The following is a 24,993-nucleotide window of genomic DNA, read 5'->3' on the forward strand; positions in this document are numbered from 1 at the left end:
AGGACCTCAGACTGGGCCGAAGGTTCACCTTCCAACAAGACAATGACCCTAAGCACACAGCTAAAATAACAAAGGAGTGGCTTCACAACAACTCCGTGACTGTTCTTGAATGGCCCAGCCAGAGCCCTGACTTAAACCCAATTGAGCATCTCTGGAGAGACCTGAAAATGGCTGTCCACCAACGTTTGCCATCCAACCTGACAGAACTGGAGAGGATCTGCAAGGAGGAATGGCAGAGGATCCCCAAATCCAGGTGTGAAAAACTTGTTGCATCTTTCCCAAAAAGACTCATGGCTGTATTAGATCAAAAGAGGGTCTGAATACTTAGGACCATGTGATATTTCAGTTTTTTTTTTTTAATAAATGTGCAAAAATGTCAACAATTCTGTGTTTTTCTGTCAATATGGGGTGCTGTGTGTACATTAATGAGGGAAAAAATTAACTTAAATGATTTTAGCAAATGGCTGCAATATAACAAAGAGTGAAAAATTTAAGGGGGTCTGAATACTTTCTGTACCCACTGTGTATATATAGGAAGAGTTTATTTCCAAAAAGAACTTTTCAAAAAACATGATTTAAAAAAATCTCTTTTTGGAAATGAACTCTTCTATATTTACTATTATATAAACACTGTAATCCATCCACATAAAAAATTCATAGTAAAATGTGTATTTAGGAATCCTTATGTACCTATGTCCAATCACATGGTCCCATTCTAGTACACTATCCCCCACTTTTCACTATCCAGTCAATACTGGATGGCAAAAATGTGTGCCCGTCCTACATTTGACTTAATTTGAATGAGTTCATGTTTAAATGGCACAATAATGTGAATGCAGGTGTTATACATGGACAATTTGAAAACTGAAAACTGTGAAGATCCATTTGACATTGATTTAACAGAGGCAGGGAAGGAGACCAAGTCAAAATGAAACCAGAAAATGAGACTTTAATATAAACCCATTTCTGGGTCCAGGTTACATCTATTTTGAGCCACTCTCAACAATGAGTGTGAAGGGGATAGAGTGTGTCAGGTAATGAGTGTTCAGTGTTTCCCCCCTAAGGCTGATATTAATGAGCAAAAGGGATCATTTTGTCCACGTGGTCATCACAGATAGAAAAAGTCAAAGCGCCCTGAGCTGTACTTAATCTAACACTGGTTTAGCAGGATTCATGAGCAAATGATGAGTGTGTGACAAGTTTACTAGATGTATGCTGTTGAAAGTTGCATGAGTAAACTCTTATGTCTGCTGAGGGTCCGAGAGACCTTTTTATAATATACCTAACATTTACGTATCAGGTTGTGACTTCTAATTTTATGAAAACTGATTATAAGCTACCTTTCAGCTCAATAACATGCTTTAAATGTATTTCATGAAGAAGATGGTTACTTGTGTCTGAGGAGACCCTGTATATGAATAAATACAATGAATTCTATATGTATAATTTAATATAATATTTTTGAATATGTCTGTATGTATTGAAAACGTTCTTTTTGAATCACAAAAAGACAATATTCAACAGACAATTAATCAAAAAGGTGAATGTGAAGGTGTGTTTGAATTATGGTTACAGTGCTATTTTACTACAGAAGGATGCTGTTTTCTTTTCCAAAAACAAGCTTAAGTATTTAAGCCATCATTCAGGTGACAACTGCAAAGTGTTATCACCAGGGGGCAGTACAACCTTCCAGGATCATGTGGATAAATCTTTTAAATGCATGTTACAGCCTGAAAGCATTTTAGCTGCATATAGACTTTACCCTTTTGGCATGCATTTGCATTTGAAACAAAAAACTTTAATACAATATAGATATATAAACTTGTACTTTAATATTGTAAGATAATTATTGTGCAATTGAAAAAAAGATGTTGTACACATCAGTTTCCTCCCTGAAAAAAATGATTATGTGCCTTAGTAGATTTTATGAAAAGAAATGATTAAAATATACTTAATATAATTATAACAAAAAAATTGTTATAATATAAAATATAATTATAACAAAAAAATTATAACAAAAAAATTGAGTTCGAATAACGTAAAGATCATGGGAAGAAAATCTACTAATTTTGGTTAAGATTTTAATTATTTTGTTTGAGTAATTTTAATTGAACAAATGATTAAGTAAATCCAACTGAATTTTATTATGTTAAACCCGTTTAAATTGGTCAAATTAAGTTTACTTATATATTTTGTGTTGCGACTACATAAATAATTTTTGTAGATATAACTCGACCTTGGCAGTTGATCTGTAGTTCCCAGCATGCTTTGTATCTGACTGCATTAGGAGATTAATTTTCCAGATTAACTGTCATTTAAAAAAAATTCACTAAAAAGAAAGACTTGTTTCGTGTTTTTTGTTGATTTATCTTTGAGATTTAGGAGAGTTTTGGTATTATTTTTAAGTTGTTGCAGTTGTTCAGAAAAGTGGTGCGGGGCTGAGGGATGCACGATAGTCATGAAGTGTGTTATATCACTTATTGAGCAGTATCTGTGCTAATGCCAGTACAGAGACCCCCAGTCTTTCTTAGTTTCTTACTTGACCATCTATGTTGTAAAAAAAATAGTATATTTCAATATGAAAGTAAGTGATCTGTGAAGTTTGAGTAGACACATGTTTTTGTTCAGTGTATTTTTTTTGTTTACATTAAGTAACATTTACTTTATATTTTAACAAAAACTAAATGTATTTAATAAGTAGAATTTACTTTATTCTGATTAGTAAACTGTACTTGAATTATAGAAGCAAATTTTACTTTAAAAAATTGTGCAAATTGTTACGAGGATTTTATTAAGTAAATTGTACAAGTTATTTTTTTCAGTGCTGTCTTGTGTTGTGGTTAGAATAGAAAAGGCAAGGCTGTATTGTGTCTCCCCAAGGCATGGGAGTTGTTTTTGCTTGTGAAGATGAAGCCATGTAGAAATAATGTGACGTGTCACACAGGTTGTCATTTATTGACTTTGTTTACCAAGAGGAATCAAACTGCAGACACTGTTTTGCTTACGATTGTATTCTCTCATTGTGTAGTGAAACACAAAGAAATGTGTTTGAATGTGAATCCATTTTTGCATATGTCATTGTGTGCTTTTCCTTTAAATGTGAATTTGTCATTTGGTGACAGTGAGGAGTTTTATGCTTTATAGAAAATGCTATATTTAATAAGGATTTGGATATACAAAGTAAAGATGTGTAGCCTTAAAGGGACAGTTACCCAAAACTGAAAATTCTAACAAAGAGAATGATATTTGTAAGAATGTTAGCAATTTTCACTTCTGGGACATCATTGACTATCATACTGTAGGTCAAATTAAATGGTAGTCAATGTGCCCCATCATTTTTTGTTTTCCTAAATTCTTCTAAAATTTTGTGTCCAGAACTGAAAATTGCTAACATTCTTCCAAATATCTTTCTTTGTGTTCAACAGAAAGAAATGTATACAGGTTTGAAACAACCTGAGGGTGAGTAAATGATGAACTATCCCTTTAAACAAATATATAGCAAACATTCTTAAGTCTTCGTTTTTGTAATATTTGGCATGTATAGATTATATAGATGTGCATCATTGCTTAAAAGAAAAGAATTTGATAGTATTGTCATTGTATCTTGACATAGTAGTACGTTTATGTCACTGTTACATATTTTATCATCTTTGCAGATTGTGAATGCAGTGACATCATGACACAAACTGACCAATTTAAAGTCTATGAATCAAATACATTTTAAAGCACACATCATAAACTTCTTAAATGTCTTGCTCACAGTACTCTTTTGTTATTGATACATTTCCCGACGTAGTCAAAAAAGTGAAATAGGCAAAAGAGCAAGATGAAACAGTACACAAATATAGAACATTTTTGGGCACAATTCTCAGAAATCAGAACAGATAATGGGTTCAAGCACAGTATTTATGGCACAGTCAGCTAATTTTGTGCTAATTTATTTGATTTTGAGCATCCTTCAGGTTATTTTGGTGGTAATTTTCATGATGTCGTGTCTGAGTCATAGCTCTTATGTTCTAGAGCTCTTATCAAGCACACTTCACCCACCTTCACATACAACAGGCAGGTATTGAATGTTTCAGTGTCCACATTGGTTTAAATGAAGGCTTATATGAGGAGGTAGCAGCTCTTATAACAGCTGAGAGGATGTTCTGATGGTAGATTTTTTACGCCATTATTCGCTGTAGCTGGCAGGTTGTTTTTTTGTCATGCATTTGCAAAGTCCTTCAACTCACCAGTTTTTGTATATACAAGCTTCTATAGGGAGAATTAAAATACATTTTAAATTCCTTTATTAAGGTTTGAAATACCAAACAATCAATACAGTATATTTTGGCCAGTAACAGAGAAAAGGACTTCTTTGAATACAGGCAATTAAAATCATTCATCTTCAGCTAAATTTTACTGCAGTGATCGTCATTCTTATCATCGTTCACAGTCAGACCACTAAACACATGTGTCCGTATAGACAGTCCCACCTCTCATAACCAGACTGACTGTGCTATTAAAGGCAAAAGAATTACAGTACATTAAAATGCAATATGAAGTATGAGGGAGAAATGATGTCACCTAATTAATACATCTTTTATTTAATTACTACCATCTTAGAGAAAAATAAAAAAGTATGTTCTGTGCACCTTCTGAGAGAACAGTCAGCTTTTGTGGGCGGAGTTTGGAGGAGAGACGTGAACTGAAATGTTTTTTTTTTTTTTTTTTTTTTATTTTTTTTTTTTGTTTTTTTTTTTTTCTCAAATCTTTTTGCAATGTAGCCTATAATAATCCAACAGTTTTAGTTTATTCGTGTTTTTATCTTATATGCCTAATGTGGAATGATACTTTTTAATGAAGTGTTTTGTTGTAGGGGTACAGAGTAACTTACATTACATTCTTTTATCAGTCAGTTATAGGCCTAATTAATATAGGCTATTCATGAAGGGAGAGGGCTCATTTTTTTGTTTGAATTTACTGTTTTGCTCAATTTTATATTAAGTTGTATTGTATTTTATTGAAAAGCAAGACAAATTATAAAAAGCACATTTTGACTATTCAGTTTGTGCAATAGTGAAAAAAATAGCTTAATAAATAGAAGAAATGCAAAAAACCATGTTCGGTGTTCGGTATTATTTCGGCCTTCGGCCAAGTGTTTCACATCATGTTCGTCTTCGGCCAAGAATTTTCGTTTCGGTGCATCCCTAGTTACAGGGTCGCGATAACACATCAAAGCAATTGAATTGATACTCCTTTCCTCTGTTACTGAAACAACATTCAGTCAGAGCTCAGAAACAGGCAGACATCAAAGCAATTATATTTAATAACCCATAGTCAACATGAAACGGTTTTGTTCCAAATTTGTATCCTTTTAATTCCATCATCTGCTGTTATTCCACGCCAAAAGATTTTAAACATAAAAAGTATTTTTTTGCTAATATGCCAATTAAAGCTGTTTGTTTGTTATTTAACTATGTTTTTAAGGCACGTGATATTACTCATATGGGTTGGGGTTTAAAATAAGTCTCTTACATTAAAGGTCCAATGTGTATTTTTTTGGAGGATCTATTGACAGAAATGCAATATAATATACATAACTATGTCTTCAGAGGTGTTTAAAGACCTTACATACTGAAGCGGTATGTTTTTATTACCTTAGAATGAGCTATTTCTATCTACCACCCCTTACATTGAATTGGCCATGTTGTTTCTACAGTAGCACTAAACGGACAAACTGCTCTACAGAGCGCGTTTCGTAAATACGTTATCTATATGTACAGTATATATAATAAAGAATAATCCAACATTTATAAATTTTATATGTAGCAATGTGCTACATTTATGCATTTGGCAGATGCTTTTATCCAAAGCGACTTACATTGCATTATACTACACATTCGTTTCTAAGTATGTGCTAAAGCAGCATTACATGCACCTCACCAACCAGATGCACACTGATCAATGTGTTGATTTTGAAATAACCAATCCCCACTCGCAATTTCTTCAAACTATGTAAAAAGCAGTTTTGTGTGAAATAGGCATTTATTTAATCGTCTCACTTGTCCTTTTCCAAGCTCAGCATGGTTTTTGCATGCAGCGCTACTCTTTGAAGAACGTAATTATCTTCTCAGGCAGCTCACAGACTCAAACTGCCTCTTCCACAATATCCAAAGCCAAGCCATTACACTCACAAAACAGCACTCTCTCATCCACTTTCATGCCGTTTTAAGTTCTCCATCAGGCCTGGAGTAGGCATCGGTTATTGTCGCGTGCACCGTTCCAGTACCTGTGGAAAAACTCTCCTCTTTTCACTGTAGCAGAGTGAATCCGATGCATTTGCATAAGCAGAACTTACCAGCTGAAGTGAAGAGGTTAGCAGGAGCTTGTTTGAGTGTTTAGACTTGTAGTTTTGTAATGCTGATATGCGCTGAAGTGTAAATGGGGGCTAATGGCCGGGTAAGTGCTTTGATGCTGATGCTGGAGAAACGCTCTGATACAGCTTTCTGTCAGTGTGTGTGTGTGTGTGTGTGTGTGTGTGTGTGTGTGTGTGCGTGTGTGTGTGCGTGCGTGCGTGCGTGCGTGCGTGCGTGCGTGCGTGCGTGTGTGTGTGTGTGTGTGTTTGTGTGCGTTGATCTGTGGCTGTCAGAGCCTGGGCATCGTTGACCTGATGAAGCCTGATACTGTTCTCATGTGTCCCTTTTCCACTTAGCAGGGGTTTCACATAATCTCAGGGGTACTTGAGAAAGGTCAGTTAGTCTTACAGCAGCGCGCATACACCGTATGAACTTACACAAACGCCTGTACGTCCATCTTCAAAATTTAAAGGGATAGTCAACAGAAAGATAAATCTTACAAATCATTTACGTACCCCTAAATAATATGAGGTTAATTTTCCTCCTCACAACCCAATATGAGATGTAAAGCATAATGTCTAAGCTTGTTTTCCATACAATAAAAGTGTGGCGATAAGGACAGAAAAACCCACATAAGCTGTCCATATGACTGTTAGAAGACACACGATATCCGAAAGTCTGTGAAGCTAGTCTGTCTCAAATCTCATTCGTGGTTGCATTTGAACCGTGTTTAGTGATGTAACACGTTAGAATCAGTGGTTTAATGTACAGAGTCAATGACGTCACACCAACTAAACGACTTAAATTTCGGTCTGTTGCTCACTCAAAGTTATCAACCGCTTCAGAAGGCTCGGAACGTACAGCGTTACAGACCACTTTTACTGTGTCTTTTTGTATCTTGGATCTATAAATGCTATATACTTTGCTTGTATGGATAACAGAAGCTGGGACTGTAGGAACTTACGTCTCACTTTGTGTTTCTTGGAAGAAAGAACGTCACAGGATTGAAACGACATGAAGGTAAGTAAACTAAAAACAGAATTTTGGTTGAATTATTGCTTTCTTACATAAAGCATCGGACAGCACACACTCATATACAGGTCGATCAGTCAACAGTTAAGTAAGAAACGGACCTTGGACAGAGACACACTCACTTACAGTAGACATCGGGGAGGCCTCTAATGTGAGTGTTTGGCAGGGTTAGTGCTGAGTCTCAGCGTGTGGTTAGGATCCAGATCATGTGCACTTAAAACCGGGGTGTGTCGTCATTAAAAGATCTTCAGCCCATCACCTGGGCCGCATTTCTGCCACACGCCTCCTCCTGTCATCCTGCACCGTCTTCACAGCATGAAGACACGCAAGCTGTCCAGAATCCAGAGGTTGTGGAATGTAAGTAAAATTTTAGCATGCGCTTTTATTGGCTCATTTCACATGTTTGACACAATTGGGCCCTCTGCTGTTTCATTTCATTCCTTAAATCGATTGTTAAATGTTGGTCTGTTAATTGTAGGCTGGTCACGTTTTATTTGCTTAACTGTACTATATGTTTAACATTATTAGGAAAATATTCTGGGGACTTCAAGCAAGTATGTTTTTTAACCCATTGGCATTGTATATTTTAGCATTTTATATTTATGCCTAAAACAAGAAAAAAAGGTTAAAAATAAAAGTAATATTATCTATTCAATTTATATTATCTAAAAAACATACATGTAAAAATAAATATATTTTGCTTTGTAAAATATATTTTTAGCAGTATTTCCCCATGGTCATGGAAAAGTTGGAATTATAAACACTTTATAATATGGTTCTATTAGTTAACATTAGTAAATGCATTAGCTAACATTAACTTGCAATGAACAATTTCGTTTTTCAGCATTGCTTAATCCTTGGTAATGTTAGTTCATGTCAATACAGTTATTCATGTTAGTTGGTGCATTAACTACTGTTAACAGTGACAACGTTTGATTTTAATAATGTATTAGTAAATGCTGAAATGAACATGAATTAATATTATTAAATGTATAAGTATTGTTCATTGTTAGTTCATGTTAGCTAATGCATTAACTAATTGTTAACAAATAGCACCTTAGTATAAAGTTTAACCTAAACAATATTATGATAAAATATGATTTTTATATCTCAAAATCATGGCAAAGTCATGGAAATTTCTATAGTGAAAAGTTATGCTCTAACAAAAAATATATCAGATTGAAATTGCGTTTTGTGAGTGCTATCACTATAAAAAATGTTTAAAATGAGCAGTGAATGATTTTGAAAGATCTAGACATTCATAGATAAAAACGAATTCAAACCCTGTGAACAATTCTATGCTGTATGTGAAATGAAAGGCAAAGAAATCCCAGAATGTAAACTATGTCTCCTCAGAAGTGTCCTTGGATGTCGGCTTTCTGTTGCACTCCGGAAAGTTTCTTAAGTAAGTGAGGATTACAAAACGACTATCTGCACTTTGAATTGGACTCTAGGGGAAAAGAGATTCTCTCTGAGATTCAGATTAGTCTTGTGGCTGGATTTCTCTTCTCAGTAATGAGTGAACATCAAAGCCATACTCACAATAACAGCTAACAAAGCTTATTTTCATATATATACATGTTTATATATATATATATATTTAGCCAGGTATGCGGAATATCATCTGAGATTTAAACTGTAATCATAGACAATTTTCTTTCCTGTTAGCATGTTTGAACTAATTGCACCACCTACAAAAATAAGATTGCTTTAATTTTACTGTATAAAGGACTGTGTTTTTTTCTACACTGCTTTTTATCCCCTTTTGTTTTATAAACTCTGGTTGCTAAACCAAATCATTTTACCAGTAATGCACTATTGTGGTTTCCTGTGATAACCACTAGAAATCAGCATAGTTGCTTTACTCATTGCTGTTGATATATCTTAGCTTGTGCTGTGCCCCTTGTTATCAACATTTTGTTATATGAATACATTGTGATGTTTTAATATCATGTATATTTTCATCTGCAAGTGCATTTATGAACCTTTCCGAAAAGAACCGCATGCCTAAAAATCCAGCTCATGGAGTCAGTAGTCAAAATGAATATGTTACTTTGTCATAGTGTTGTGTTGCAACATAACACTCATAAAAACACAATAAAAATGGTGTACCATAGTGTAAGTATCAGCGAATCACCAATTTTACTGTACCAGAGGATCCATTTAGCCACTTACAGTAATGGACTACAGCAACACATTTACTGTCGAGAGGTCACTGCCTTCCCTTAATGCACAAACTACTTAACAGAAAACTTGACATGCATTGTCAGTCATTTCACCTCGAAAATTATGTTTGCAGTTTCGGTAAATGCATGTAGGCAGTAACGGTTCTGACCCGAGCTGGTGCCATTCTGGCTTTTAGGGGGCAGTTAGGTTATACCTTAAATGTCTTATGTAAATATACAAGACATGACGCTGCTTCTTAAATGAGACGGTAAAGATTTACCAACCAATGGAGCAAGATCAAGATCAATAAACATAAACATTTCATGTACAGTTAATCTCTGTATATACAATAATGTCTGTTAGCTTGGAGAACATCCATGTGAGTGTACTTAAAATGTACTTTTAGCAGATATTTACAGCCTGTCTCTTTGGGGAAAATGGATCTGTTTTGTTGATGTATCTACATGAATGGGCGTGTCCTAATACTGTCGTAATAAATAATGGGACAGTCGGTGTATTGCCATATAGTTTCAGACTTTTTTAGTATTGTTTTGATAAAAGTAGTAAAGTGACAAACAGTTAATACTAAGCCTCAGGAGAAACATTTGAGCAGGACATACCTTATGTAAAACAGGCCAGTTAAAAACAAATTTAACTTGACCTTTATTTAGATGGAGCCTGTATTCCAAACCACCATTATTTTTCTTCTCTTCCCGGATATTTTCAGAATTAGCAGAACAGAAGCACACAAACATTTTTATCACAACTAGCAGGGGTGATATATAATACTAAAAGACTTGTAGATTCACCTGGGAGTTTTTTCCCAGGACCCACCCCTGCATGCATACGCAGAGTGTCAGTACAGAACAAGCCATTTAAAGTGTAAGAGTTTTAAAGGTGTTTAAGAATGAATATTTAATCATCTGAAGATATGTCAGAGTCGGTGAGTGTCAGAGTCGACTAATTTTCTTATTGTATAGTAAACCTTTTTCTACCGATGGGTAGTGTGTACTCATCTGAAGCGTATAAAGTCCAGAAGCAATCTGATACTGATTTAATAATCAATTTTGGGGTAAGATAAAACTTTTTCATTCATAAAAATTGCTTTTAAAAATCGTATCGTGTGTTATTTTAAGAAAAAAGATTATTCTGCATGAATCTCTCCCAAGACATGATACTTTTTGTTGCAACAATATCAGGAAAACTTCTGCACACATTTTCGGTGAATGCACATTCAGATGACCTCACTGACTCAGAAAGAGACAACAGTTCCTGGCTGTTCTGTTCTGGTCTTTCACTGTAATAGAGTGAATGTGGTAGAGTACCACCCGCCTCGAGAATCTCTCTGGAGAAAGTGTCAGTTCTGGCTGTCTAGAGCAGATGTTTCAGTCAGCAGGTTCGTGGAACCCACTGACTTATTAAACCCAGGCAGTCAACAAGGTGAACAGCTCAGAACAGTGGGGAAGGATTTGCACTTTTTAAGCAAGTTTTTAATATTTCATAGATGTTTTATCCTTTTTTGTTGCATCTTTGTGTTTACATCACTGAGATTTTGTGCATTAAAATGGTTCATAATGGAAAAAGGGCATTTGGATATGCTATATACAGGCATACACTCAATCTAAATATAAAAAATATTTTGGAAGCAGAGCAAGATTTGATAAAAGGTTATAAAATGAAACATTTATTATTCTTAAGAAAAATGTGAAGAGAAATCTCCTTATTAGCAGAGACCTCCAAGTTCTCCAAGGTGTGGACTGGTTTAAAAGAAAGAAATCTTCTATATTTATAATTTCAAAGACCTTTAGATTCATGCACGCTTTCACCCATGCTTGTAAATCATGGTTCACTAGTAATTTTCCAAGGTCCGGTCTTTATATTTTCTTCCAAATGGAGGTCCAGACAATATGTTTTGAAAATAAATAAATATTTAATCAATTTAGCCCAGTTGATATATATATAAAATATATGATCTTTCATCAGGCCGTTTATTTTATATTTTGATACCCACAGTATATATGTATAGGCTCTGTTTAGGGGAATGCCCTCTTAATAAAAGTCTGATAATTCATATTTGTAAATAAAAAAAACAACATGGACAACATACAAACAGCAAACGCATTGTAACAACTAAAATGCTCTCATCATAAACATTACTTACTAAATTAGCCTTTCCATGCCATTCATACCAGAACTCTATCTTTAAATAATTTCCCAACGTTGTTCATTTACAGAATGTGACCCTGCTTGGGAAGTATTTTGACTGTTTTCTAAATAAAATCATCCTACAGAATATTCTGTGAAAATATAACAACAATATCTTCAATATTGACAATACGTGTTGTTAAAATAAGCACGTGTCTGCCGCACTTCATGCGTCGCGTCTTTGGTGGGTGACGGAGCGGAAAGGGATAATACGAAGCTAGATAAAGATATTAGAGGATATAGCGGCAAAATGTCTATTACATAAATGTTCCTGAGAGCAAATGATTCTCCATTGTGTAGACACGCGGCTCAATTTAAACAACCAAAATAGTCAAATGTTTTAAATGGTTTACTAGGCTGTGTCTCGCGGTCCGGATGGAACTAAGCAAAGGTCCGGATCCGGCCCGCGGTCCGCCAATTGAGGATGACTGTTCTATACTATCTGCTCTTCTTTTTATTGAGTTTCTCTTTATGCGTGGATTTTTTTGTGCCGATGAGATTTCGACACGCTGCACAGACCTCATTCACTTTACCAATCCAATTGTTGATAATTAGTCTTTTATTGTTATTGTGTGTGCTTTGTGGCAAATAAACCATGATTGTGGTCTGCCTATTTATAATTTTTTATTTCTAAGGGCTTTCTTCCAGTTTTAATGCCATTAGGATAGAAATTGATTAGAGGAAATAAAGTTCAGGCGCCCCAGATTCGCTGTGAATCTCCCCTGTGTGTTCTGTTTCCATCTCACTGGAAAGCACACTGTTAAGAGCTCTGTATAATGACCACCTTTTTCTCAACACAGTAATGTTATAGCAATTCGATGGTATGAAAATTCACAGTTTCCATCATCTTGCTGTTAATAAATGCTAAAACAGAAGAACCCCAAAAAGTTATTTCTATCATTTAGTCTTCCTCTGACGCCACATTAACTTTTTGTGAGGACGAGAACAAAATGTCATTCGCGCTGCCACATGAAGATGTGTTGTATTGTATCAGATTTGAAGTTGATGAAAGCCAGCTGTGTCTGGTCTTGTTACTTGCCAATGTACAAGATTGAATTTACAGAAGAATATTTATTTTTGGTGGAGATATTCCTTTAGGGTTCGTCACATAATGCATAAAATGAGAAAGTGACAAAGGGGTTGCCTGCTATTTCTATTTAAAAATGAAATGCTTTGTTTCTTAGTAAATTCTGTTATTTGGCACTCCTTTAATTTAAAGGAAAAAAGTGCTGGGAAGTATTTTCATGTTTATATGAAAAATGAATGGGAAATAACAAACAATTTAAAATAATAATTAAAGTGTTTCTGTATTTCATATAGACATAATTCTGGAGTAATCAAAATCTATTTAGTATTGATTTAAACTAGCCAGGCTTCTGGATCAGCCATTGTTTTATTCACTTTTATGCACTTTTTAGATGTGTACATAAAATTGATGTACTTTATATAAATAAAAGTACATGTTCATTTGTAGATCAATCTTTTTCTGACATCTGTAAGTAGTGATTGATGGTTCAGATCTTTGCTGGGGTCTTGGCAAATGTTGCTATGCAGATGATTGTTTTGTGTTTTGTAGTACGCCGCTATGTGGTTGCGAGGATGCCTTATTCGGTTGCTAAGACTTTAGCAGGTCGTTGCTAGGGTGTTTTGAGTGGTTGCTATGTGGTTGCATCCTCTGGCCTGAGTGAAAACACTCCATTCAAGCAGTATAATATTCTGGTTTCAAGATATAGCTTAAAATATAGGTCATTCCTACATCGTAAGTCTACGGCTTCTCAACAAGTCACACGATTTGAGTTATTTTTCATATCTGTAAAGCAAGACAGAAAAAATCTGTCTATCTACTAACTTTCAAGTTGTTTTAAATTGATTTTCTTTCTGAAGAGTTTTATTTCTGTTACAGATTTATATGGTCAAGGGCAAAAGACATACCATAAAACAATGAAAAATGTGATTTGTGTGCTGTAGCAATACAACAGCTTCCTGTAAGGAACAGACCAAAGTTACTTTTTTTGATAATCTATAATCTTTCCCTTTTATTGGATAATCTCATCTCAATGCTGTAATATTAAAAAAGTCATATTAAAAAATAGCATTTTTAGATGCTCTGTGCCAGGTTCATAATGACTAATATCATTGGTGTGGTTTGTGACCGTTTGAAAAATGGCACCACAATAATATTTAATGAAGCACACCATGACTGAATGAGTTATATGGCAATATTTCTACGTGAATGATTCCTTAAAGATTTAGATTTTCCTTCCAAATGTTATGTTAGCATAAATCTTGGGAACAGACAAGAGCTGTGCAGAAATCTAGGGCTACATTGTTCCCCCTGATTTTTCATCAGATAAAGCCAGGACAGCACATTTGGTCAGATTTGAATACTTTTTAATATTGTCATTATCTCACATTCATAGTTGTGTATGATACAGAATCTGTAAGTGCTTGTTCAGTATAATATTATACCAGAACTCATGAGCCAATAAATAGCCTTCGCTTAACCTGTCTGGTTATCCAGGGTTAAATACTGTACTGTGGGGCCATTATGATCAGCTAATTTGCAGTCTATTGGAACAGCAGGTGGTCCACTATTTGGATGGACCTCCACATCAGTCCTCTTAGAGAGAATTCTGGGAAGGTCATCAGTGGTGCCAGCCAGCTGGAGAGAAACCAGAGATTTGTATGGATGAAACAGCCTGCTGGGTGCAAGCATCAGTGCTTTAGTTGTGGCTTCTGAATGTACGGCACTTGTGAATCATCATGCCATTGAGACTCAGTAATTCAATCACAGCCTTTAGTAAATATATTTTGCTTTATTTTGCTTTTTGCTGTAACATTACCTTTATTTTTATGTCCTGCCATTACAACCTCTTCCTATCAGACAACCGAAAGGACATTCAGTAGTACTGAAGTGGCACGGCCCCAACTAACTACATTTAAAGAATGTGAAGAATGTCAAACAAGGCAATTTCTCTCATTTTGTCTCTTAATGACATCATTTCCAATATTTGAAACATTTTGCCATTTGCCATAATATTCTTCTGCTTCTGAAACATTTATTCAAGATGTTTTCTCATGTTGTGTGGTGCCTAATATACATGACTCAGTGGTGGTCGTGGGTTTCATAGTAGTTCTAGCTTCTGCCACTGGGGGGCAGTATACAAATTTACAAAGCAGACACTAATTGTTGACAGAAAATTCGACCTGCTTTTGGCAGTTTCCAGACGATCTGTCTGGACCTAGCCATAAACTCAACTTCACTCATGTTGGCTACCTGTTTCCACAACTTAGTCTGTAATTGTATTGTAAATCACGCTGGCTGAATATCAACCGTGGGACCAAAGGCTTTGCTCTCCCCATTTGCATGTGCCACTAATTAGCGATCTCATCACAGGCTCTAAGGGCAAACCATTAAGAGTTTCTCAATTTTGATAGTTTAATTGAGTTTGCTAGATAAATACTTTCATACTTTTACGATAATTCAGAAGGACAGTTGGACTTGAGAGAATGCCCGCTGTGGTAATGATCTATTCCAGCTAAGCAATAAAGCACCTGATTTACATAATGATTTCTTTGATTGAAGCAATTTGGTCGGGGTGCCTATCTGAGGACTTTCCGGAATGAGATTTGGCTGTTTGGAGATTGAGTATGCTAACAGAGTCTTTGTCGCTGTGTAACTCTTTCTAAGACAGCAGTAGAATAGATGCTAATGTAAATAACTTGTCTATCGATGTCCCTTTTCTAGCAAAGAGCATTTTTACACAGCATTGACTGTGTTGTAAAATCTGCTAAAAGTCAGAGGGGAGTGTCAGGCTGAAGAAATGATTGTGAAGAGTTTGGTTAAGAATTTGTCAATAATATTACAACGCAACTATGGTTGGTGTATTATGCTTTACTATAAAGCTTTACTTTTAGGCTTCTCACTTTTATCCATAGCGATTCAGCTTGGGGAGGCAATATAATGAAAAACTATATGAGAATATAAGAAATAGGATATGAAAATAGAAAATTCTTTAAAGGTAACTAATTAGTGAATATAATATTTTCTATTTACATCCGCTAGATATCGATCAATTATGAGATAAATATGAGATTTAGGAGATTGAAAATTGAAAGAGAGAAAGAGAGAAGAGAGAAAATTGAAATGAAAAATTCTTAAAATGTATAGAATTTCTTTAGTGAATATACATTTTTCTATTTACATCTGCTAGATATTAATTCGAGAATTAGGATATGCGAACCCTTACAGAAAAGACAAATGAAATTCACATGTGCAAAAAACATTTTGGAACATTATTGTGCGAATCCAATGTTAATTCCCATGTGAAACCCATGGGATCATATGTGCAACATGCTGTGATATTTTCACATGTCACCACATGTGATCCCCTGGGTTTTTACATGGGAATTCACACAAAAATGTTCCAAAAACATATTTCACGTGTGTTTTTGCACATGACAATCACATGTTGAACACATGTTTCTTTTCTGTAAGGGAATGGAAATTAAATGGAAATTTAAAATTCTTTAAAGTTATAACATTTTTTGAGTGAATATACATTCTTATATACAGTACATCCGCTAGATATTGCTATTTTGAAAAATAGTAAGTTGTATTTTGTTTGATAAATATGTATATGATTATACGGTTATATTAAAGTCACATTCAGATTATTCTGTTGACTTTACAGCAATATTTTGTCATAATTTCACATACAGGTATGACACAACAGGTATGTTATGACTATTCATAACACAGCTTTAGTTTCAGAAGGTAAACCAAATTTAATATTGAAATTATTTAGATTTAGAAATTATTTCAATTGACTGCACTGTGCTTAATCCATAGCAATATTATAAGTACAAAATGGTTCAGCAGTTTAGTGAACATATTCAGTGAAATTACACCATAAGCCTGTGCTTTCTCCCAACATAATCACTTGCCATAAATAGCATAGAAAAGCAGCAATAAGAGTGTGTGCACCATCAGCAATTCAGTCAAATTTCATCTGTTCTCAAGGGGAGATGAGGTCAAAGTTTAGGACTGTACATTGCAAAACTCATGCTTTGGCACAGAAAAATTGAATATTCCTGGGTGAGTGCTATACTGTAGACGCCATTGTCTGTGTTTCTCTTTTGTAATTGGACTCTTGAAAATAGCACATTGTTCCTGGTGTGATGCCAAAGGTGTTCGAGTAGCTTCGATGAGGATCTGAGTTGTTTTACTGACAACAATGAATAATACATTATAAAAAAATGCAGTCAAATGCAGCAGTGGGAGTATGCACATTTATACAGCCTTTTATTACAGTTGAGATTGAGGAAATTTTGAATATACCGCCAGGGTACGAGATTGAGGAAATATAAAATTCTGATGAAAATTTCAAAGCCGAGGTTCAGGACTATGTTCTAAATATCATGCTACAATACATCTCTTAATATTTTTGCAGTATGTAGTGTGTGCTCTATGCTATGTTTCACATTTTTAATATGCATACAAGACCAATAACCAACAACAGTGCAGACTGCATGCAGTGTATCACATAATGCAATACGCCTGTTTTAATTGTTGACCATTACATAATGTGTAATGTTTGACATACTTTAAAAAAACAGTTGGGAATATACGGTGCCACATTAAGTAAGAAGTAATCAATTATACTGTTTCTCCTGTATTTTTAAATCAATAACTCAACAAGGAAGACATTGATGTTCCCGTAGCTCAAGTGGTACTGTATAGCATTGCAGTAGCTGCACAAAAGTTTTGATTTCCATAGAACACAAAATGTATTTCTTCCATGCACTGTAAGTCGCTTCGGATAGAAGCATCTGCCAAATGCATACTGTAAATGTAAATAATGGGCAGCTTTCGGATTTACATGCTGGTAAATCAATCCACGGCAAATGACTAATGCAGCATCTTTCACAAGCATAACAGATGCACATGATAGATTGGAACCACAGCAAGAACGGAACAATAAGACAGGTTTCTGTTCTTGATGCATTTGTAAGATATTGTTCAAGATGAAGCCAAGAAAATGTATCAGTGTAAAATGTAGTGCAGTTAACCACCATGTGGACTCTCTGGCCTTAATATGTTTGTGTTTATTAAGCTATCAGTTCAATGTTGCTTTAAGCTGTCCATTAGCAAACTGTTTACACTAACGCTGGATGATATGATGTCCAGTCAGTCACTTCTGATCAGATTCTGGGTTTTATGAGCACACATTTGATCATACAATGGCTGTATCCTTCTTTAATTTTTAATGTCATATTATTTTATACAGCAAGCAACAGCTTGATATATTTGGTATTGTTTTAATTTTGTCTGCCTGACATATAAAACGTTTTATAATGATAATAATATACAGTATACAGTATATATTTTATTTATACCTCTTCTGTAACATTGTTCAATTGAGTTGCTCTATTTCCAGCAGTAAGATTAATTTATCACAGTAGCATTCGTTCCATGCATGTAAAATGACTACGTGACAAAACAGTGTGGGAGGTGGAAAGCATTGTTCACTTCCTCGCTGCTCTGCTAGCCAAGTAACAAAACAGTCTTGGCAATTGGTTTTAGTTGCCATGACAACATTCATCGTAAAATTAAACGGCAAGAAAATGACGTACGCTTTTATTCAAGCAAATTACGATGCAATTAAGGACCCCAAATAGTTACCTGACCATTTTAATTATCACAGTGCAATTCTAAAAAAAATCAATATTCACGTGTATTGTTTGTTTGCCTTATTGACTCCAGGATGTAATCGTCCTTAATGATGCTTAGTGATTTTGTTTTGTAGAGTTTTTGTTGGATGCAAAAACAAAGGTAAACATGTGAGTCATTTGGTTATTTCAGCCTACCTGTTGATGGTACAGTATGTCATACGATTCCATTGAAGCTACCGAGTCAAGACATAGTAAAAAAAAGACATTTGATTATCTTCTTATACTCATGTTGTTCGAAACCTGCATGATTGTTTTCTTTTCCTGTTCAATATAAAAGAATTGAGCTGTTCTATAACAAAAAGCACCATGAATGTATAGTCCTTAATTATGTATGGGTAGTTGACAAATATACCGGACATGTATCCTATGGTGTGACATAGCAAAAATGTAGAAAACAAACTGTTAATAATATCATATTTTACATCATATATATACAGTATATATAATTCAAAATAGCATTAGAGAGATTTATCTTTATTGATTCGTTTTTTTAGTTATTAGTTATTTACTTATTTAGTTTAAACTCTTGACTCTTTGAAACTAGTAATTGAGGTAATGTTGACAGTATTATCATCTTTGAATGAACGGTCTGTTAAATTATCAGACTAACTTGCTAAATAACTTTCAATAAAAAGTACTGCTATGACATCTTTTCAATAAAAAGTACTTATTTAATCAAACGTCTTTCAAGTTTTTCTCTCATTAGGATTAATCTGATAAAAGAGTGGTTTTTAATGAGAGTATCTTTGGTTCATGAATTCTGAATCAATGCAGAAATGTCAGTAACATTTCTCTAATGAATAAAGCCTCCTGAGCAGTTGAAGATCAATCTCTCCTATGCAACCCTGGGCTTTCTCTCACTCATTAAAGTCCAATTTCTCTCTGCCTGTTCTGTTACATTTCCATATGAATGTGTTAAGATTCACAGGCTTTTGAACAAGGGGAAATTGGAAGGTGCAGCATGAGCCCGCTAACATGTGCTAAATTGGGAGTCGGTGCTGGTTAAAGAGACTCTTGAATGAGGTGTGATGTGTAGCTTCTGGAACAGTATGAATCTGACCTTACTGAACGGGTACAATTAAAGAAAATACTGTCATGTTCATCTTCTTGCTTTTTCCTCACTTTTGCAAGAAAATACCTTGGCAGTACCATGGTATATTAATTGAATGAGAGATTACTACCATGGTGCTCCTCAATAGCTTTATGTTCTGATATGCTTAATTGATCTTTGCACATGCCATCTGTCTCTTTTCATATCTGAGGTGGTTTATCAGCTCAAAAAATGTTCTTTTGGACAGTGTCCGTCCTCGCTGGACAACCACTCAAAGCCAAGTCTTTATTTATATTTCAACACATTTCAACACATAATCTGGAGACAATCATCCATGCATTTGTATCAACCAGGCTGGACTATTGCAACGCCTTGTATTTAGGATTGTCTCAGTCAGTGGTACATACTGTAGATTACAGCTTGTTCAAAATGCAGCTGCCAGATTATTGACTGGAAGGAGAAGGAGGGATAGAATAACCCCAATTTTAACAAACCTACAATGGCTTCCGGTGACTTATAGGATCGATTTTAAGGTACTAGTAATGATTTTTTCAATCTTAAATGGTCTCTCACCAGCGTATCTGTCAGATATGGTTACTCTACATAAGCCAGTAAGAAACCTACGATCTGCTGATAAATTAATGCTCCAGGTTCCGTTGTCCCGACTTAAGCGGAAAGGTGATCGGGCCTTCTCAATAGCCAGGCCTCAATTATGGAATAACCTTCCGCTAGCCATTCGATCCGCCCCCTCTTTACCTGCCTTTAAATCTGCTGTGACAAAGCATTTCCTTAGATTGGCATTTGACCCTGATTAAGAGGGCTTTGCCAAAGTATTCTGGCGTTTTGAGTATGTCTAAGAGGGACGTAACATTCGTAATGTTTTTTATTTTATTTTATTCTGTCTTATTCTGTCTATGGTGAACTGTGTAATGTGTTTTCCTTTTTTTGTTGTGTTACTTGTTTTATGGTTATTGGATGTATTGTACAGCACTTTGGGCTGTCCTACTGGCAGTAGAAATGTGCTATGTAAGGGATAATGTACAGGCAGCCGGTTGTTATCGCAGAAATAAGCCCGACAGTGTGATCAGGACCCGACGCGAAGCGGAGGGTCTTGTATCACACTGAAGGGGTTTATTTCGCAATAACAGCCGGCTGCTTGTACATTATCCTACTTATTACACGGCTACTTGCCACATGAGGAAAAAAACTGGACGTAAAATGTGAATTTGAAATATTTTATTAGCTCATTTTTACCGAATGCAGACCTTTCGCGAGGAAAAGCCGTTTAGTTTCGGTTTTAAAGTAAGAAATGACGTTCAAAAGTCACGAACAGGCAAATTGGTTTAATCATTTCATAAATATAATGTCATATATGTTATTAAAAGACATATTTATAATTCATTTTTGTGTAATATTAAACTGCCCCTCTGAAAATGATTGGCAGCATCCGGGTTACAGGGTGTTATTAGTTTTGAGCGGTTGTTATTTGAAAATAACAACCCTTGGAATGTCGCGACTGGCCAACCAGAATCAAGCATTCAAATGAGCCGTGTAATAAATAAGAAATAAACCTAAACCTAAACATCATCTGGGCAGTGACCATAGTGAATTTTTATTGACTTCAGAATTGACTTTATAATTGGTTTTGAAACTTTTTAAACATTTTCCTTTTAGTTATGCACTTTTAAGTTGTGATTCTGTATAGATGATAGGCCTATCTACATTGTGTAGCCATATACTACGCATTTCTACCGTCAAGTCAAACAAAACCCAAAGGAGGTTCCCTATTGAAATTGTTAGATTTACAATAGAAAAATGGTTGCAATACAGCTGCAATTGCGAGATGCCACACACACACACACAAAAAAGAAATATACTGTACAGTAGTTGCAATTACCAGCATTAACATGCCATGTGTATGCATACAGTAATATAAGAGATGGCAAAGTGCCCCAACTCATAGGCAACATCAAAGCTGCAATTTTCAGAGAGCACTGCTTGTGCTGAGGACCGGCCATAAACAGATAACATTTCTCATTGCTTTGCTTATTTCACATGCTGCCAACAGTTGCTTGCACACATTTAAGTGCTGTTCATCTGTTTCTATCGATGTTTTATCATCAGGAGCTTGTTTCTGAGTGTCACTCACGAGTGTCAGCAGACATATATATGGCATTAATTTTTAACGCTGTGACTTCAAAAAATGAATATTTTGAATAAATTCTGCATATACTGTGCACAGTGGACAACGTGTATTCTGCTAGATACATAACAGTGTGGGAGAAGCATGGCGGTATGTTATTTCTTAGTGATGTAACAAAGGACTATGTAGCTGGAAAGAAAGTAATAAAAAAACATGTCTTGTTCAAAAGATTTCAATGTTAGTACCGTTTAAGGAAGTCGTTTTTAAAACTAACCTCAGTGATCTCTATTTTGATCAAAGAAAAGTAACTAATATAGTATTAAAAACAATTGAATACTTTACAAGCTTTTTTATGCAATATATTAAAACTTCTGGTTGATAAATAATTTGCCATATGACAGGAAAACCCCTTAGCGCATCTCATATTCTCTCAGCTGCTGTTCATTATAACAGAATGCTGTTAAGCGTGCCTCTCTCCACTCTAAATACAGCTCGTCTAGCTTTTCCACGCCACCTCTCTTCCGCTCGCACGCCTCCTCTCTCTCTCTCGCCCTCATTGAATGGGTTTCACCGTGTGTAGCGCTTTCCATTCGTCTTCACAGTGGCTGCATCTCTGTTTATATCCGCGTCTTCAGCATGACTTCAGCGGACTCCGGCGCGCCGGGGAAAGCGTCTCAACAAGATCAGGTAGCCACATTCAAATCGGCGAGCTTCTCCTTTGTAATAGTTTCTGTTGAAATTAGCTTAGCATGCCTGAGAAAAAAACTTTGAGTTTGCTGTAAAGGCTATTAGTGCGCTATTATTAACCTTTTTTCTTTTATTATTATACTGAATGCGATACAATGTGCATTCATTTTGATTCATTATGTTATGTTGATTTTATTTTGCATTACTATTTGTGGCTGTCATACCAGTGCAAAACATAACACAGCCTAGTTATTGGTATAGTCACTGTAGTAATATTTAATAAATATCTATAAAGCTGCTTTGACACAGTATGCAGCCCGCAAAGCGATATATAAATAAATGTGAATTGAATTGAATATATACATAATATGTTATGTAACATGTGACCACCCCTAGAAAAATGAACCATGTTTTTTATAGTGTAACTATTTATTTTTTAGCAGATTGATTACCAAATACTATGGTTGTGGTGAGACCTACAGTAATGAATGTTATGATGTTAGACCATAGTAAGCATACTATACTTACAGCGCTACTGTAGTTAAACCATGGTTAATTTTCCAAAGGGTATCTATTAATTGTTTATCAAACTAATTAAGCAATAAAAAAAGTTTTAAATAAATAAATCTTCATCAGAAAGTCATATATTACAGCAAAGGGGATTGATTGGCTATTTGCTCGATGCTGATATAATATTGCTAATTTCCCTTAGTTTTTTCTTTTTAGAAAATTCAGTTCAATTTAAGGCAGTAGATGCATTACATTTACATGTAATAAATGTACAAAGTGACTTACAAGCAGGAGAGCATTTAATATTTCATACAAAATGAAAATATTGTTCTGTTAGGTTATATGGATATATCGTCTCAACAACAGATGGCTGATGTAAACATGACTCTTTATTTCACTTTTGTCTCTTTATTGTCCCAATAAACAGTCTGTTGTGGCATCAGAAGCAAAGCACGGCAACTCATCATTCAAATCAATTAAGCCAAACTACTGCATCTGTTGTGACCTTGTTACATTGTTCTCCAACACATGTGACCCGTCGTCAAGCATTTAACATCAACTATTGTCTCACTCTAAAATTAATTCGAGACACTGCAGGAGTCACAGTTGAGATGCTTTTAACACATCGTGAACATTGCTTATTCAAATCGAATCTAAAAGTGAATTCTTATCCACCCACTCGAGCTACTCTTTGCACTTTAGCCTTGAGTAGTGCTCTCAGATGGCAATGATTAGGGTTTAAGCAATGGAAGAATTGCTTTCTTAGAATAGCTGCCTTTGATTCTGCTGGAAGGAGGGGTTTATTTGGAGTACTGGCGATGATAAAGTGGGTCTGATAGACGGGAATAATTGAGAATTGCGTTTGATGTTCGCAACCCAGATGAAATAGAACATCCCTCGTGAAGTACAATTATGAGCTATTGGTTCAGCTATACAGTTATAAAGAGAGCGCATGTTGCAGTTCAACCCTAAACAGTTGTTTCTGTGAGCTATTACAGCAATGCATTGAAAACAGCTCAGCTTTGACAGGTGTTTCGTTTGGATCGCATTTATTACCCTAACAATACTAATAACGAAGTTCAAATTCATGAGATTGTTTTTGTTCTTATCTTTATATAGGGTCAATTAAAGATTTATAACCCTAGAGCTTCAATCATCATTAATATTTTATTATATACGTATGCTTTTCGCCTTCGAGGAACATCTCATATTTTTTTGCAGACAGAAGAGGTGCTTAGAAATACTGTAAATCAAAGTGCTTATGACTTAAACAACAGGTGTGGGTTTTTGTTTAACCTTCGTGTGGGTTGCTGCTGTATTACTGCAGTTGTGTGTAGTGTCTAGTGTGCTTATCATTACTTCTGTCATATTCATCAGGCTTTTCATAACATATATTTCTAGAAGTGACAGATTTCAATATCTGTCAGACAGTGAATGTTATGGGTTGACTATTATAGGATTTAGAAATGCAAAGTGATCCATCCTGGATTGGTCTGCTGTGAAAACTCTATTCTTCTGGTTTCATTTTACATCAAAAAATATCAAAAGGAAAGAAAATATATATACACGTATGTAAAACGTTACATTACCTCCCACACAAGCAGGTTTTTTTACACATTGCTTTGTAGTTGCGAGAGGAATAAATGGTTACCAGGGTGTTGATATATGGTTGCTAAGGAGTTCGATGTGTTGTTAACCCTAAGTATAGTAACGGTTGTTTGTCTTTCCAAACAACATTGCTCATATACCAACTGCTTGGTTTCTTGACAATCTCTATTAGAGCTGTTAGTCTTTCTATCCCCCATCACCTCCAGGGCACATCACCACATGTCCTCTCTACACTCAGGTCCTGTTGCCGCAGGATGCAAACATTGGTTTTAGAAATAGACTCTGTCAGCTCTTGTCTGAAATGTAGTTAAAGTTTTTGACCCATATTAGTCTACAGCATAACTGCTCTATGATGACACACCGTATCTCTATTTCGTTTTTACATTTTTTTGCCATATAGACCCCTTTTGCGCCGACGTCATGCTTACGTCATGGCATTAGCTGGAGGCAAAAACAAAGGGAAAACTGGAGGCGCCCAATACAATTCGGCTATATAAGGAGTTTAAAATAGCATC

General features: G+C 35.2%; 1 protein-coding gene across 4 annotated transcripts in view; it reads left to right on the top strand.

Annotated features, from left to right (window-relative positions):
* dpp6b (dipeptidyl-peptidase 6b) overlaps positions 1–24,993 on the top strand; it is a 112,308-nt gene that overhangs the window by 41,159 nt on the left and 46,156 nt on the right. Inside the window, exon 1 of one of the 4 annotated variants that reach the window (XM_057334874.1) lies at positions 7,619–7,730. The exons of 2 other annotated variants lie outside the window; for them this stretch is intronic. In XM_057334874.1, coding sequence (XP_057190857.1) covers positions 7,689–7,730 — 42 coding nt within the window. In that variant the 5' untranslated portion in view covers positions 7,619–7,688. Of the gene's footprint in view, positions 1–7,618; positions 7,731–22,166; positions 22,361–24,993 lie in introns of those variants that run through there. One more of the 4 variants, XM_057334873.1, reaches the window with a different exon arrangement.

This window comes from Triplophysa rosa, linkage group LG5 (genome assembly GCF_024868665.1).
Source record: "Triplophysa rosa linkage group LG5, Trosa_1v2, whole genome shotgun sequence".
In the NCBI taxonomy this organism is placed as follows: domain Eukaryota; kingdom Metazoa; phylum Chordata; class Actinopteri; order Cypriniformes; family Nemacheilidae; genus Triplophysa; species Triplophysa rosa.